Raw genomic sequence first — 19,199 nt, 5'->3', positions numbered from 1 at the left:
CTTCTCTTGGAATGCTGTCCAGCTCTGTTAGTGACATTTCCTTAATGGCATCAATGGATTCAAAATGACAACCTTTGAGAGCAGATTTTAATTTGAGAAATAAAAAGACATTTGTCTGAGCTAAATCTGGTGAATATGCATGTTAGGGAACAAGTAACATTGAGTTCTTGGCCAAAAACTCTTTATCAGCAGTGATATATGGGTGGGCACATTTGTCATGGTGGAGTATCCAATGCTGTTCTCTCAGAGAAAATGGTCTTTCTTCCACATTGCTTCACAAAGACTTTTCATCACCTGCAGATAGTATTCCTTATTGATGGTTTTTCCTTTGGAATAAATTTATGGTGAATGTGACATCTTTAGAATTGAAAAGAACAGTGAGCAAGCTCTTCACATTTGACCAAACTTGTCATGCCTTTTTGGATCATAGTGAAGATTTTCTCTTTTATGATGAGATCAACATTTTGTTTCCACATTCTATCCATAAAGCTATGTCTCATTCCCTGTGAAAAATGTTTTTCAGAAAATTTTCATCAGATCTATCCCATCCCGGAAGCTTTTCACTCACACTCATGTTTGTTTTTGATTCTCTGACAACAGCCATGGCACAGATTTTATCATGAGACATTGTGATTCTTAAAATGTCAGAATCTCATGACAGTTTTTGAGATGTTAACTTCAAGAACTGTCAGGCAATGCTTGGAATGAATCACTTCATTAACTTTCTTCACAGTTGAATCAATTTTTGATGTTGGTCTTCCTCAATAGTCATCATCTATAACAGAAGTATGGTCATCTTTAAAAAATTTCCACCACTTATGCATTGCAAACCTCCGGAAAGGTGAATCCCCAAATGCTGCATTTAACATCTGTCTCAGGAAAAGATTTTCCAAATTTTGCACAAATTTACTGCTCCTCTGACTCACTTATTTTTGCCTGGAAAAAAAAAAAAAAAACATTTACACAATGAAAATAGAACAAATCATTTTTGGCAGATAGTAAACAAAACTTGCTCCTAGAGGACTGTGCAAGCTGCATTTAGATTCAATTATTGGTTACCATGTAATTTAAAATGTTTGTGAACTTTCCAGACAGACTTCATATTTTAATTATTGTATTGTGAAAATAATCTTAAATAAATACTGAACATTAGAAAAATTTTATAATTACATTATAAAATAGAAAATTTTTCTTTACTTCTCAACTGCATACAATTTATAAATTATTTTTTCTTTGTAGTAACTGAAATGCTTGTTAACATTCTCAATATTTGTTCTGATGATGAATTAATGTCAGAAGAAGACGATAGTTTTGAGGGTGAGTAAAACCACTTTTGCTGAAACATAAAATTTGTTGTAGAGATTCCAGTGTTTAAATTAAAATTATTATTAATTAATAGTAGTAATGAAAATTACTCATTTTATTAAATTCAATTTTCAAAATTTTAATTAAAAATTAATTCTTGCTATTTTCCTTTGTTTTTCACTTTTTAAAATAGGTAACTATAGGTAAATAGGTAAACTATAAGTTTTCAAATAAAATGTATTTATTTTAGAATCATCTTTTATAATAATTTTTTAGTAGATGATAACTAAAATTATTACACATTAATATTATACATATTAATAAAATATAAATATTTTATGAAATGTGGTTGAAGATAAATTACCTGTACCTTGTATTTCTGAAACTGATAAATATAACAATTTATAATATACACAGATATCATCATCATTTACTTAATGTTTCTTCAACATATGTTTTTTTATGAAATATATTTATTAAAAAATCTCAAATAGAATGTAATTGTGAAAAAACCATGAATAAGGAATTATTACAATGTAGTATCAAATTATGTACAAAATAGTATCAAATGATGTACATTATGATAAAGTTATTATTATTATTATTTTTTTTTCAATATTAAGTTTTTTAGGTGTTAAACAGCAATCTTCTTTCACAAACAAAAATTTTCAATATATCTTCATTAGGAAATGCAAGAAGAACAAAGTATATTTAAAATAAAACTAGTTTTTCCTAAATGTATTTTATTAGAATAGTTAGGTTTTTTTTCTTCTTTTTGTTTTTATATTCAGTCATGCACTATACAAACATATCATTTGTCTGTCCTTCAGAGAAGATTATGTTGACAGAAAAACCATTATTTTTGACTTATCAATATTCAATCTAAGATTTTTCTTTCTACAATACTCAGAAAATGTAGTAAACTTCTTCCATAAATTTATTTTAGTCTTAGATAATAATACTAAATCAACTGCATAAAACAAAAACTTGCAGTGAAGGTACCAATATTAATACAATTCAATTCTGTATTTGAAAAGCATTTATATGGATCAGAAATGTATAATATAAACGAGTATGGACTAAGTGGATTGCCTGATGCAAGCCTCCAGAAAAACTAAATGAATCATTACTTTTGCAATGTTGTATAACTGCTTCAAACCTAGTGTATAATTCTAAACACCTTGGCTGGTAAACCCATCTGTCTCAATAAGATAATTAATTTTTCAACATTAACAGAGTCATATGCTTTTGATAAATTCACAAGAAAGGTCAAAAGACAAGATTTTGTAAACAATAAGGTATGTTGTATTAAATTAGTTAACAAATAGCATATAATGTTGCCTCTATTTTCAGCAAATGCAAATTGGAACAGATCTGGTAAATTATCATCATTTATCCATTTTAATAGTCTATTTTTTAGTTATTGACAAAAAAATCTTTCTAAACACAGACAAAAGAGCAATAGAACAGTAATTAAGAGGATTGTTTTTTTTTTTTTTTTTGTATATAACATTGAGTATATTATGAAATTTAATTTCTTTGGAATATGTTCTGTCAACCATATAGCATTATAAATTAATGTTAAAAGATTTGTTTAGTAACAAGGATATTTTTCAGATCTTCTAGGAGAGTTTATGAAAACCTAGTAATTATCCATCACAGGTCTAAGAAATTGCCATATTAAATTTATCTATCAAAAATTTAGCATCATTGTATGCATTATTAATAGAATACTTCAAGGACAGATCCCAATCAAGTTTCAGTTTGTTTCAAACTTACTAATACCAATCATGAACTCATGCTTTCACAGATTGTATGATTCTTGATATTTACTTATTATTGCCAAAATTGAGAACTATTTTTACAGTTTTTTAAAGTTAAATTAAATTCTTAAAATAATTTTGTTTTTTGAATTTTACATACATTCTTACATATAAATTTACCTATTATTTTAGGATCATTTGATTTTTTCTAATCACAAAGAAAAGATTTAACCATACACCTTAATATATAACATTCACTATCAAACCATATAGAATTTCTCACTTGTGTAGTATTAATTCAAGTCTTGTCTTTTTTCCATACCAATTAAGCTTGAAATTTTCCATGAAAATTACACTTCTCTCTTTAGAAATTTTTAGTATTTTCAAAGTTTCTAGTGAAGTTGACAATTCAAAATTATCAAACTAGTTATTTTTAAAATAATCCCAGTTATCTATTTTATTCATATATATATATATATATAGTGAAGTTGTCAATGGATTTCACTTCAAAACAGTAACTTTCTGAGTAGTTTCCCTTACAATTGGCATTTTAGTTGAATACAAAATCTATAAGGCTCATTGATATAATAGGAAGATCAATAACTGATTTCTCCAATATGGAAAAATATGTAAAACAAACTGGGAAATCTGTAATAATAGAACCATTTAATATGAATAAATGATTCTTCTCTGGAAATTCACCAATGAAGAGGCTTTGAGGGCTTAAACAGAGTGATCAAAAAGTTGTCTCCTCAACATATAAAGTTTTAAAAATATCATTGATAGCAGAAACATGAAAACAATATTGCTAATAGAATAAAGTGCGTTCTTTGCAAAAAGAAAAAGTGTTTCTTGGACATAATTATAACAAGTATTGAAAATGTCCTCTATTTTTATCGATACAAGCACAAACTTTTCCCACATTTAAGGTAAAATGTCGCAATGCAAGTGTAGTTTTTTCCGGCATACTATCAAGATAATCCAGGCTGAATGGAAAATTTCTATAAACTTTTTGTTGGAAAAAGCATTATTTTGGTTCATGCATTTTCCATTTTATTGTTGCATAAAATAGATATTTATCCACTCCACTTTCTGTCAAAGACAGAAAGTGGAGTGGATAAATATCTATTTTAAGTTAAGTTTTAGTTAAGTTAAGTTTTCTGAAAAAGTTAAGTTTTCTGAAAATGCTTAACAACATGGATGATTAACACTTTCTCCTAATACATGGTGAAACATTTAGATATTGCTCATGAAGTGCTTTCAATACTTATAATCAGTCATTGATTGTATATAAACATGGTCAATGAGCCAAATATTGCTTGTTTACATACACACACTAGCTTTGGGAATAGCATGGTACACTTGCAAAAAACAAAACAACAATACCTTCAGTTGGAAGAACAGAATGCTTTCAAAAATCAAATATATCTTTGATAAACCTGTGTGTCAGGACAGTTCAGTGCTACCAATCTCAGTTGAAGTTAGAAATAAAATAATTTTAGTAAAATTTGCAAGGGGAATGTCTTTTCGATCACCCTTTATCCTTGGAATCTTGAAAATGTTTTATTGATAAATTACCATCATAATAGTTACAGTTTTAAAAGTCTCCCATCCTTTGTGTTAAGGTCTTTAAATGATATCAGATATTCAAATTGTTCATTTAAGTAACCAATGCAAACAACCTACAGCGTGCTCAGCAGAAAATAATACAAAAACTAAACCAGCACCTGATCACTCGCTGAGAGATATTTATTCTTAACACAAACGTTTTCAATCCAATCAATGGATCATCATCAGGTAAAATAGAACAATAGAACAACAAGTTCAAAATACAAAAAATATAACGGCTAACCAATATGTAACTAACAGCACAATAACGTTTCGAAATATCAAAAAATTAATAAAAATGCTGCTAAAATTAAAAATAAAATAATAATATATAACAAACAAATAGTGTATACAAAATATTAATACTTCTGCCTTAATAAACAAATTAATAACACTAAATGTTAACACTGCTTAATAAGCTGTACAGAGTTTTTCATTTAACAATACATATTAATAAAGCTACTGCTCTTATTTGAAGTTTACAACTGCAAACTTCCATGCGGAAGGAAGTCCCTCGGCATCTCTTGCGTTGATGCAATTCCCTTTAAGCTTGCTTTTATAGATTTCTAATTTTTCGGCCATTCTTGCCAAGGTCGGGGAGTGTATCTGTTTCAGTATATCTGCTTCATTCCATCTTACTATTGAGCCTTCCGTTTGTGCCATTTGTGACAATACTGTGGCATTAGAACCTTTTCTAACATCATATCTGTGCTCTTTTATCCTTACTCCTAGGTTTCTGGTAGTAACCCCAACATAATCTTTATTTATTCCTAACATCTGATTCTCGTAAGGAGTCTTGTATTATTTTCTGCTGAGCACGCTGTAGGTTGTTTATATTGATATGGCGACACCGGCTGTATTGTATAAGAAGTATAGAAAGATTGCGTTAAGTCTAAGCAAGGCTAACTGTAAATTGGAGTTTTTGAGAGAATATATGAAAAACGGAGTTTTTCCGATGTCCATTTATAGGCTGCAAAAAAAAACAAGAAGTTTGGAATTCTGCGACGCCTCATTGAATTAGAAGATAAAGTTTATGGGGAGAATCCAGATAAGCTCATGGAAATGAACTTAGGAGTTACTAGTCTTATTGATGGCGTATATAACAGCTTGAAAAAACGTTATATTAAGAAGATGAGATGGATCATTTACAAACAGGTACCTAAAGGTACTAAAAAAGGTGTTACAAATTACAAAGTATGGGACCAGATTGAAGTACCTAATAGGGTAAAGGAGATTCTGAATAAAGGCCCGAACTTCGTCCCCGAAGATTCTGGGATTTGGGAAACAACACACCAGGAGATTGAAAGAGGAATCATAGGGTTAGATCCTGTTGACAAAGACTATATATGTTGGAAAGCAGTGTTAAAGAATCAGAAAACTAGGAAAGGAAGAGGTTATAATAAAGACATCACTTATGCTAAGGGATGGCTGAAAAAGAACAACTTAGTCGCAACAAGAGCGGATAAAAGCAAGCAGATCGTTGTGATGAAAAAACCTACATACGACGAAGCGTTGAAGGAATATATCAGGAAAACGGATTGTATTCAGATAAATAGTAACATAGTTGAAGCAATTGATAGAAGGGTTAGAAAACTGGGAGGATCAAAACTGGCGAAGATCTTACCTTTTTTAGTAAAATGTCGTAACCCTAGACCAGAGACCCCTAGATTATTTGCCTTTGCTAAGACTCATAAGGAAGGCAAGAAAATCAGACCTATTGTGGAAAAACGAAAAGCGCCTACGTTTCTCCTTGAAAAAAGGTTGCATGAGTATATCTCCTCCAAGATGGAAAGCAATGAATTGGTGGCTAAGGATCCGGTAACGGTAGTCAAAGAACTACAAGAGGTTTACTTAGTTGATGACGAAGTTGGGACTGTAGTGGATTACGAAAATTTGTTCCCTTCTATCAAGATTGAATCCTGTGTAGAAGCACTTTTGGATTATTTGACCAGAATAAACCCTGCTTTAGCACATCATATTAATGAGTTGGTAGAGATGGTTAACCTCGTTTGCTGCGAATCCTTCTTTGCGTTTGAAGGACAAACGTATAAGCAATGCCGAGGGGTCCCTATGGGAAGCCCAATTTCTGGGCTATTATATGAGCTTGTTGTTAGTAGGCTTGAGGTTAAAGTTTTGCGTAATTTCAGGAACAGCATCGTATACTACAAAAGGTATGTTGATGATATATTCATAATTTGGAAAAGCAATCGATTAATTGCTAGATTTATTGACAAGATCAATGATAATGAAGATGGCCTAAGCTTAAAACTAGAGCAAAAAAGCTCTGTTATGATACATTTTTTGGACATTAAGGTTATGTTTAGAGAGGGACGTATATCTACCGGGGTATTTATTAAACCAACTCATAGCCCACTTTATATTCCGGCTGGCTCTAACGATCCCTATAAATATAAATTAGCAGCGTTTAGAGCGTTAGTTAGGAGGGCTTTTTTATACTGCGAAAGTGTTATAGACAGGGATGCAGAAATAGAAAGAATCATGCAGGTAGCAGAAGCATTGGGCTACAAGAGCAATGTGTTAAAGGGGATTATCAATAAATTAGAAGTTAGTACTGATACAGTTCCTGGTCGTGGTCGTGGTCCATCTGCATACACGAAATTTACCTACAACAAACACTTAGGAAGCATTATTAAAGAAATCGCAAATATAAAGGATAATAATAATAATAATAATAACAACAACAACTCTCCCGTGGTCACCACCTGGTCGTGGTGGGAGAGCCCAGTAATTTTACTGATCCATAGGGCAATGCAGGCTGGAGCATAAGCTCCTGGTAGGGACACCCATGCCAGTAAGGTCTATGGGGAGAAATGAAGCTAAGAGTGACCACGCCCACATTCTGTGGAGATATTCATCATGGTAATAACTAGATCAAAGTGTGATACCGGCTCGGACGTCGCCCGGGTTAACAAGGTCCGCGTTCGTGGGTTAGGCAGAGGCTCACGTTCGAAAAATAGGTCACAGTCTCCCTTGGTTACCGGTGGCGAAAGCAGCACCGGCCCAAGCATGGCTACTGCAATGCCCTCAACAGATGTGAGGAACCAACCCAGCCTTGGTGTTTCTGTGGCAATGCATCCACAGACCACAAAGGCTGGAAAACCACGCCAACGGATGAAATGGACAGTAGAAATGAACGAGTTTATCATCCGTACTTATTACACCATCACAAAACTCGAAACAAACATGACAGCATACAGACAACAACTACACCATAGATTCACACAACAGTATCCTCATCTCACTGTCACCGAACAAAGGGTTGTTGATCAAAAAAGAACAATTATACACAACAACCTTATTCCACAAACAACACTTGAACTTATCAAACAACAGGTTGCTGATCAAATACATCAACAGACAGAAACATCTAACATTAATGAAGATCATGTAACCTGTCAGGATAATCCAGCAACAAGCATTGATAATAACACACATACAACAATTACCACTAATGATACTACAGACACTTCCTCATCCATCACTGATAACATAGACTTGGATTTAGTTAATACGCTCTCACTTATATTTCAGGAAACACTCACTAAATATACAGGTACAGATCCCACACAACGACCACGAATACCAAAAATCAACACGTCAAAGGAAGTAGGAAAAACACTAAATTATGTAAACACTCACTTACTACCACACTACATTCATTCAATTTCTACACTCTCAGACATTCATACATTAGTTTATGCTGGGGCAGTCACAGTAGTGACACAACATGGACTGAAAGTACAATCACAGACAAATACACAGAAAACACAATTCTATCACAAACCTGCCTGGCAGAGAAGAATAGAAACACAAATAAATGACATTAGACAGCAATTAGGCAGGCTGACACAATACACTAAAAACAACATAACACCCAAATTAAGGAAACAGCTCAAAAACATTTTCAAGAAAATAAAAACACACACAAAACACGAACATCACAACACACGCATTACAGAATACATTGATACACTAAAACAAAAACTTGCTGCCAAAGCACGTAGACTCAAACGATACAAAACATGTACACTACGAAAACAACAAAATAAATTATTTACAAACAATGAAAAACTCTTTTACAGACAAATTAATAACAAAGCAAACACTGATACACAGCACAGTGGCACACCAACAGAAGAAGAACTCACAACATATTGGTCTTCTCTTTGGTCCAGTGCTGTCACGCACAATGCCGATGCAGGCTGGATCGAGGAGGAGAACAGAAACTTGCACAACATACCAACTATGCCCTGTGCTGAAATAAACATACATGATTTCCAATACACTGTTAACAGAACACACAACTGGAAGACACCTGGTGTAGACAACATTCACAATTTCTGGTACAAAAAGTTCACATCACTGCACCAGGAACTAGCTAAACACCTAACACACATCATCATCAATCCACAAGACATGCCAAATTTTCTTACTCAGGGCATCACCTACATGAAACCTAAAAACAACAATACCACAGACCCCACACAATACAGACCAATTACATGTCTTCCAACACTGTACAAATTATTGACATCCTGTATTGCAAACAAAATATACAAACATGTTGAAGAACACGACATTCTAACAGAACAACAAAAAGGTTGTCGTAGAAACCACAGGGGATGCAAAGAACAGTTACTCATAGATTCAGTCATTCTACGGCAAGCACACAGACAACACAGAAACATACACATGGCATATATAGACTACAGAAAAGCATTCGACAGTGTTCCACACAGTTGGCTGCTACATATCCTACACATGTACAAAATACATCCATCACTCATTGCATTCTTTCAAAACACTATGCAGCACTGGAGAACAACACTACATCTGAGGGTTAGTAACACTTCCATACAAACAAACCAAATTTTTATTAGGCGAGGAATTTTTCAAGGAGATTCCTTGAGTCCTCTCTGGTTCTGCCTAGCCTTGAATCCATTATCCAACTTGTTAAACAACAGGCAATATGGTTACAATATCAGACACAAAAAAACAACACAGTTTACACTGTCACATCTCATGTACATGGATGACATAAAACTTTATGCATCCACACAAAAACAACTTCATCAACTCCTACAAATCACACATTCATACACCAAGGACATACAAATGAAATTTGGCCTAGATAAATGCAAAACACTTCACATAGAAAAAGGAATCCTGAAGAAAGAAGATTTTGCACTTGGAAATGGAGACATTATTGAATCCATGGAAGAGGGTGAGTTCTACAAGTATTTAGGATTCCAACAGGCCAAACTAACAGAACATGCACAAATAAAGCAAAGATTGATTAAAGAATACCAAAGTAGGTTAAATGCTATTCTCAGAACACAGTTAAATGCAAAACACACAGTTAAAGCAATAAACACATATGTCATCCCAGTACTCACATATTCTTTTGGAGTTATACATTGGACTCACACAGATCTTGAGCAACTCCAAAGGAAAACAAGAACTACACTTACTAAGCATAAACAACATCATCCTAAATCTGCCACAGAAAGATTAACCCTTCCACGTAAAGATGGCGGACGTGGCCTGATTGACATAGTTAACCTTCACTACAAACAAATACAGTCACTGCGAGAGTTTTTCTACAAAAAACAAGAAACATCACAATTACATAAAGCAGTAACTCTAGCAGACTCAAATAACACACCATTAAACTTACACTCACATCATATGGACACAACGCAACATATAAAAAGCATAGACACCATTAAGCAATCGTGGGCTCGAAAGGCACTCCATGGCAGGCATCCTTACGATCTGGCCCAGGATTTTGTTGACAAAACTGCGTCAAACAGCTGGTTAGCTCGGGGATGCCTCTTTGGGGAGACGGAAGGATTCATGATTGCCATACAGGATCAGGTCATAAATACTAAAAACTACAGAAAACACATACTCAAAGATACAACACTCACAAATGACACATGCAGAAAATGTCACATCATGTCAGAAACTATACAACACATCACCTCTGGTTGCAAGCTCTTGGCACAGACAGATTATTTACACAGACATAACCAAGTAGCAAATATAATACACCAAGAGCTTGCAAAGAAACACAAATTAGTAGACATCCACGAACCATACTACAAATACATTCCACAGACAGTATTGGAAAACAACACGCACAAAATGTACTACGACAGAGCCATAATCACAGATAAAACAATTTACCACAACAGACCAGACATCACACTCATTGACAAACACAATAAAATCACATACATTATAGACATATCCATTCCAAACACTCACAATATACAAAACGCATGCACTGAAAAAATTAGCAAGTACACAGAACTCGCCCAGGAAATAAGGCATCTGTGGAGGATGGATAGGGTGCTTATTGTACCTGTTGTTCTCTCCTCTACAGGTGTCATACCACACACACTACACAAAAGCCTGGGCACATTAGAATTGAATAGAAACACATACATCACACTACAGAAGGCCACTATATTGAATACATGTCATATTGTGAGAAAATTCCTGAATACAGACACACACACTGATACACTTCTTTAATTTCTGTTTTGGTTACTATGCCTTGACTTTGGTCCGGCATAGTACACAACCACCGGTGTTAACCGAGTATCTCTCACTTAACCCAACATAATAATAATAATTGGAAAAGGGGGGCTCCAGGTTTCACTCAGAGGTACGACCTGGAGGTAAGAAAGGTGGTGAAAGAAGGATGGGAGAGTGGTGAAGAGAAGTGGATGAAGATAAGGTCAGGGTACAGGTGAGAGCTCAGGGCGCCTGCATCGCATTTATCAAAATAACAAAAATACAAAATATATCATGAATACAAAAGGAGTATAAGGATAAAAACAGAATAAAATATAAAACTATGAACAAGATGGCGCGACAAGCATAAACAAGATACACAGCGAGCACAATATACATAGGAGGAACCGACAGTAATTAGGATTACAATAGTAAAGGACGGCAAGATTTGCCAAACGCGAAAACACATGGGAGGTAGTACAAACATAAGGGTTAAATTATGTTACAGCAGTAAGATACAGAAGAATACCTCTTAAGAGCATGAAAACAACAGGAGGTACTTGACACAGCATGAGTGTAAACACAACCAAGGGTTATGCAAAGAGGCATGGGGAACACATACAGCACGAGGCAGACACACTACCAAAAAAAAAAAAACAGATCATTCATGCAGTGTCACGCCTACCATCGGTGTTGGGCAGATGCCTCGATGGGTTTAGTGCTTCTGTTGCCAACAAGAAGTCGCTAAGATTATGGTAGATGTCTTTGTTTTCAATGAGAACCTTGAGAGGGCAAGGCCAGTTGTAACCAGCATGGAGAACACTTCCAAGGAGATTGTTTCTTTTGCTGTCAAATAGGCAACAGTCAAAAAGAAGATGTTTACTGTCTTGGACAGATGAATTGTCACAAGTGCACACATCATCATCACGAATGCGGAAGCGTTTCAGATATGCATGAAAATTGCCATGGCCAGTGAGGAGCTGGGTCATGGCAAAGGATGGTGAAAAGTGTTTCCATTCCAGACGGCGAGTGATGCTGGGAATAAAATCAAAAGTCAGTCTACCAGTATTGCTGCTATTCCATTCCTCTTGCCACTGTTGAATGGCAATTTGATAGTTCCAGTACTTGATCTTGGAGAAAGGAATTTTATTGTAGCAGGAGGGGAGTGAGGAGATGGCTGCAGATTTTGCAAGGTGGTCAGCGGCTTCGTTACCAATGACACCTGAGTGCCCACGCACCCACTTAAAATGTATGTTATGTCCATGAGTATTGTGCGTGAGGTAACGATGAATACGAAGAACATTATCTCCCCTTTTTCCTAGGCCAGTAATGGAGCAAATTGCAGTCATGCAGTCCGAATAGATTGTGATGGATTTAGAATGTGGGAACCAGTCGGCAAAAACATGATCCATTGCCTTAGTGATGGCAAGGATCTCTGCTTGAGGAACAGAACAATGTGGGCCAAGTTTGAAGGCAGAGCGGTGAGTCTTCCGTGTCTGGTGGTCGTAGAGAACAAAAGCAGCACCCACCTTGTCATTGTTTTTAGATCCATCAGTGAAAATGGATATATCGTTGGTATCATTATGGTCAGATAATTCGTTGATGGTTGAAGGATAATCCTGGAGAATGTTTGAGGCAGTGCTCTTTAGTTCTGTTCCATAGAAGAAAATGTCTTCCTTGAGGTTATTAGGTAGTTCTGAGAGGATGTCACTGTTACCAATATTGTTGATAGGGCAATCATCAAGAAAGAGGTTATTGGCCTTCCAGTTTCTCAACATCATTCTGGCCTTAATGTGAATAGGGATCAGGCCAGCAATAACCAATAGAGCAGAGGTCGGAGCTGTCCGATACGCTCTGCATATTCTAAGAGCAGCAACTCTCTGGGCCTTCAGAAGTTTTCTTTGGATATACATCTTTGACGTGGCATCAGCCCAGACAGGGGCTGCATATAATAGAATTGGCTCGATGGCCCCAAGGTAGATATGTTTGGCCGCTTTAAAGCCGATGCCCCAGGTATTTTTAGCAATGCTGGTGAGGGCGTTTGATGCTTTTGTGGCCCTAGCAACCATCATATCAATGTGGCTGGTCCACTGCAGCCGTTGCTCTAGTCTGACTCCAAGGTAGGTGAATTCTCTGACCCGAGAGATACGGATACCATCAATTTCTATACGTGGACTCCTCTGAAGCGGGGTGGCTTTTGAGAAAATTATGTAGGAGCATTTCGAATAGTTAATAGGTAATTTAACTTTGGCACTCCAGTTCGAGATCTTGGTGAGGAGGCTATTACAGAGAATAGGTAGATTATCACTGTTTTTGTCCGATACGAGGATGACCGTATCATCTGCGTAACCTTGTAAAAGGTGGTTGTTGTTATTATTGGTGCTGTTGATACTAGTGAGCAAATCATTATGTACAATGGTCCAGAGGCCAGGCCCCGCTATAGAGCCCTGCGGGCAACCCATGGTAACGTGGTGGGTGTAGTTGACGTTATTAATATAAAGGCCAGCTTTTCTATCACTGATAAAGCTTTTTATGAGACCATATAAGTTCCTTGGGCAGCGATGGATTTGGAGTTGATACAGAATAGCAGGCCACCACAGGTTATCAAAAGCCCCACGAAAGTCAATTGAGGCAAGGAGTGTGTGTTTACCCTCCGCTTTGGCTTGTTTAATATAATCGATGATTTTTGTTAGAGCAGTTGATGTAGACCTTCCGGGCGTAAAGCCATGCTGGTGTGGGCTAAGGAGATCGTTCTTCCTAAGGAAGGAAAGGATTCTAGTAATAACAAGTCTGTCGAGAACCTTGCCAATAACCGGAAGCAGGCAGATAGGCCTATAATCCTTCGCATATTTCGGTGTCTCGTTAGAGCGTTTCCTAATAAACTTGACCGATGCAACTTTCCAGTCTTTTGGGAAGTATCCCAAAGAGAGGCAACGGTTGAACAAAGTAATAAATGTTGTTGGAATAGTTATGAATGCCTCTTTAATCATCTTGCCTGTGATTTGATCTAGGCCAGGGGCCTTCCTGTTGTTGATCAGTTTTATTGCATGATTGACATCATTATACGTGAAGGGGCGATCATCGTCTTGGTTAGTGGGTTGAGCGGTCCTGTTACGTAATTCACTCTGGGCTTCTGTATCACTGCCAGGGTCGTCAAAAGGAAAGTGATAGTTAAAGAGTTCATTGAGAGTATTATTCAGGTTGGTTGTGTATGAATCATCGCTAGACTTCACAGGTGCAGGAATGTCTACCTTTTCTCTCTTTTTGAAAGCAACGTAGTATGGTTCGCACCAAGGATCATTGAACCTACTACAGAAACTCCTCCATGCTTGGTGCCTTTTCTTGTTAATAAGTGTCTTATAATCATTGAAGCTGGCAATATACTCAGCCTTTTGGGTGATCCTGACCTGCTCATCATTTTGGCGCTGGTAACGTTTGCGAAGCCAGCGGACTTTCTTGCGGTGATTTGACAAATCATTGTCCCACCAAGGGGCTCTTGTCTTTGATCTCATTTTTCTCTTGCTCACCCGTTGATAGCTGTGTAGTAAGAGGTTTGTAAGGTTCTTGATGCAGGTGTCAATTTCAGTTTCATCCATATTAATAATCGGGGTGTTGAAATACCAGTTGTCCCGGATAATTTGTCGGAAAGTTGGCCAGTGGGTATGGTGGTAAAAGGTGGTGTTATGAGAATTTTCTTCTTCAATTTGAATTTCAGTCTTAATATATCGATGGTCACTGGCGCTCGGCTCAGTCATTGTTGAGCAAGAAGTTATCCTAGGTGCCATGTGGACGTTGGCCAGTGAGACATCAATCCAGCTCTCACCTCTAGAAGAGTGGTAAGTAGCAAGGGGGCTGGTATTGCATGAAGTAAGAAATAAAGCTGCTATGAATTCTTGCATTCTATAGCCCCTAACATCCTCTATGGGACTGTGCCATAAGAAGGATTTTGCATTTGTGTCACCACAAATAAGCCATGGCCTGTCAGCAATGATCTGACTGATCTGGTCCAGGTCAGAAATCATTGGTTCAATGTCTTCAAAGGGCGAGCAATAAACAGATGAGATGAAGATGTTTTCACAGTTAATATTGATGGAACAGGTCGTGACATAATAGGTGGACAAGTGCGGCATGTATTGCACTGTGAGGTGGGTGTTCCTGACATGGATGGCAGTCTTGGTGTTAGTTTTTGAGCCCCTGGGAGGAAAAGTCTTCCAGCCACTATAGTTTGTAAGCTCTCCTTTGAAGAGATAGGGTTCTTGGGCAACAATAATATCAGAGTCCCAGTCCTCAGCTGTCTTGATGATTAAGGACGAAGGGGCCTTACCCCTTTGAAGGTTGATCTGTAAGATGGATAAGGTTTTCTTTTTACAGTTATTACTGGTACTAGTAATAGCCATAGTCGGAGTAGGAGAGGTGTTGATCGAGTCTTGTACATGAGGTATCCTTGTGTTTATCGTTATATGATCATAGTCCATAATTGGTCTGTCGTATTGTTTGAGTCTTCATTCTTAATGTAACAGGGCACTGAGGGCTGAAAGCATTGTGGTCTGTGGCATATCGGTCAAAAGAAGGTATGTGTTTGTTGGCAGTTTTACAATTGGTGCAGCAGGGGGTATGTTCAAGCCTTTGGCATTCTCCAAACCTATGCCCTTTTGCACAGTGACTACATTTCTGCCTGTTTGGGCAATTAGTAGAGATGTGGTTGTACCCACAACACTGGTAACACCTCACCAGTGGGATGTAATCATTAACAAAAATGTTGGCCCATTGCACAGCGATATGTTTAGTACGGATCAGTATATCCCTAAGTTTCGGTGTTGTAGAGAGGACAATGTGTCGGCAATTTTCTCTATTGTTGTTCCTATATAATATTGTGCTTACTCTGGTATTTTCCACAAATTCTTCCTTAGTGATATTCTGAAAAACTTGGTTTTGGTCATAAATGATTGGAATGATTTCTGCTTCATCTACTGAGATGGGCACATTGTTTAAGATGATTCTTGGCCTTCTTCCTTCAGAGATTCTGCTTATAACTTTGCTTGATATTTCTGGAAGGTTTTCAATAGCATTGGCAAGGATTTCCGCCTCTCTGTGGCTGTCTGTTCTAAAACAAATTCCGTTTCCATTTACTTTCCTAACAGATTTGACTTTTATTTTGAGCTCTTGCGGTTTTACTTTTTGCTTAATTTCATTCTCAATATGTTGCATATTAGTGCTACTGCCCTGGTCTTCGGTATTGGGATATAAGATCAAGGCATAACTTCCTCCAGTGCCCTCATTATTTACTTTGTTTCTGAGAGATTTATTGATGGTCTTAGTGGTCAAACTGGGCTGAGTGTTCAGTTTCGTGACTTCAGCGTAAGTAGTTGCAGGAGCAGATGTAGTAGGTGGTGAAGAACATTGGGGTCGGCTTGATCTGACTTTTTTCAGAATACCGTGGAACTGTCCAAGACATGAAAATAAGCGTGTGATCCTGTCTCTGACTTCCTTACGCTCATCAGTTTTCAGATTTGTACATTTTTCTGGGAGAAGATCCATAATTCTCATATAGTGTTGATTGGCTTCATTAAGTATTGTGTTTTCGAGGGAATTCACCAACACATGGAAATCAGATACACTATTAGCGGTAGGTATCTCATTGTGGTCTTCAAAGGGTGACGTTGAGGAGGAAGACTTCTTACTCGCCATGCTGCCAGATGATGAATGGAGGCTGAAGAACTCAGTTGAAATAAGTCCGTTGAGATAGAGCTTAGTCTCAAGTGCTTGTGGAAGTGTTGCAGGTTGAATACAAAACTAGTTGTGTAGTGTATGAACCAACCAGTGAAGAGTGGAGAGTATAGTTTAAGAGTAAAGTGGGCCAAACGACCAGATAACTCTGTTCCAGCAGACTTTGTCTAACAGGAACAGAGGAGAAAGATAAAACTGGTTGGCTTTATGAAAAAAAACAGCAGCACTCACCAGAGTTGGGTTGACCGATGAAGATCTTGTTAAGTAAAACTTAGGAACACGGTGGCCCAAGGTAGATAACACTAAAGTACAAAGGTTCGATGGAGGGGGGGCAGGAAACAGCCACAAATGTTAGTTTGTCAAGAAGGAATGATCCTATAAAAAAGTTAACCAGAATACCTGTTGGGGTATCCGAAGGGAGAATGCTGACCAAAGATGAACATAGTAATCCATGATGAAGCCGAGACAACAGCAAAGAAGTAGGAGAACACCAGCGATGCCAAAGTCAGGAGCTAAAAAGGGTCCTGGCTGGAGCTAACTTGCCAAGCAAAGCTTGGCTTGGCCTTGGTAATACAGGCTGGGAAGACCTGGCTAGTGTTGGCTGGGCCAGACAGAATGCCTGTCTGATCTGCTAGGAGGGCAACAAGTGTTGGCACAGACACCTGCCAACACAGACAATCCAGGCAGATGGGGAAGGCTGGTCTGCACGATTGTGGGTCTCCCCAAGTAAACAAAAAGCAGATGATGGTGTCTCACTTCCTATGCAAACAAACACTTGTAGACATAAAACATTGCACCAAACACGTAATCCTAGGATGGCATGGCAGGAACCAAAACAAACATGAAGGCACGTATCCAAAATGGCGCAGGAACAAGCTCCACTGACACAAGACGAGGAGGCCAAGATGGGAACCTCCTAAAACACAGGGCTAACCTAAATAAACAAAGCTAAAAAGTTAGGCTTAGGATTGCTAAGCCTAACACCCTCACTAAGCCTAACTTAGCCCTAACCTCCAATACATAAGTACAGGAGAGGACCAACTAACCCTAAAACTAGGCCTAGCACTAAAAGACTTAGAAAATCTAGCTAAGGAGCACAGAAACACAGGTCTTACCTCCACGAAAACTAGGAGCAGAAATATAAAGGATACAAGGATAATCTTAAAAAGAGCTCCGAATCTGTACAGAATTCTTAGAAATGATAAAGGGATAATTAAAAAAGAGGATAGGTCCGGCGTTTATAAGATTCCTTACGAGAATCAGATGTTAGGAATAAATAAAGATTATGTTGGGGTTACTACCAGAAACCTAGGAGTAAGGATAAAAGAGCACAGATATGATGTTAGAAAAGGTTCTAATGCCACAGTATTGTCACAAATGGCACAAACGGAAGGCTCAATAGTAAGATGGAATGAAGCAGATATACTGAAACAGATACACTCCCCAACCTTGGCAAGAATGGCCGAAAAATTAGAAATCTATAAAAGCAAGCTTAAAGGGAATTGCATCAACGCAAGAGATGCCGAGGGACTTCCTTCCGCATGGAAGTTTGCAGTTGTAAACTTCAAATAAGAGCAGTAGCTTTATTAATATGTATTGTTAAATGAAAAACTCTGTACAGCTTATTAAGCAGTGTTAACATTTAGTGTTATTAATTTGTTTATTAAGGCAGAAGTATTAATATTTTGTATACACTATTTATTTGTTATATATTATTATTTTATTTTTAATTTTAGCAGCATTTTTATTAATTTTTTGATATTTCGAAACGTTATTGTGCTGTTAGTTACATATTGGTTAGCCGTTATATTTTTTGTATTTTGAACTTGTTGTTCTATTGTTCTATTTTACCTGATGATGATCCATTGATTGGATTGAAAACGTTTGTGTTAAGAATAAATATCTCTCAGCAAGTGATCAGGTGCTGGTTTAGTTTTTATAACCAATGCAGTCAAAAATTTTTAAATTTTAACATTAAACTTAGTATATGTAGGAAAATAAGACAGTATGGAGGAATAAAGTTTGTAGCTAATCAATTAGTTGTAACTTTATTTTTAAAATTAATCATAATTACTTTATTATTATGAGCTGCAGATAAAATTGTGTATTCACCTGATGATTTAAGAATTAGTAAAATTAGTCTGCCTTTAAATCTGTCATATTTTGAAGAGCATACTGCAGGAGCAGAAATAATATCTGAATATATTGAGCTCTAGCAGTTGATGAGATCTTTTGGATTCCTCTAAACCAATA

General features: G+C 36.7%; 1 protein-coding gene across 1 annotated transcript in view; it reads left to right on the top strand.

Moving 5' to 3' along the window:
* LOC136981053 (serine/threonine-protein phosphatase 2B catalytic subunit 2-like) overlaps nucleotides 1-19,199 on the top strand; it is a 129,702-nt gene that overhangs the window by 81,117 nt on the left and 29,386 nt on the right. Inside the window, exon 10 of the mRNA XM_067277329.1 lies at nucleotides 1,240-1,317. Coding sequence (XP_067133430.1) covers nucleotides 1,240-1,317 — 78 coding nt within the window. The remainder of the gene's footprint in view (nucleotides 1-1,239; nucleotides 1,318-19,199) is intronic.

Source organism: Centruroides vittatus, unplaced genomic scaffold, assembly GCF_030686945.1.
Source record: "Centruroides vittatus isolate TY-2023 unplaced genomic scaffold, ASM3068694v2 contig_742, whole genome shotgun sequence".
NCBI classification, from domain to species: Eukaryota; Metazoa; Arthropoda; class Arachnida; order Scorpiones; family Buthidae; genus Centruroides; species Centruroides vittatus.
The sequence above is the reverse complement of the archived record's forward strand: the minus strand, read 5'-3'. Positions and strand labels throughout refer to the sequence as shown.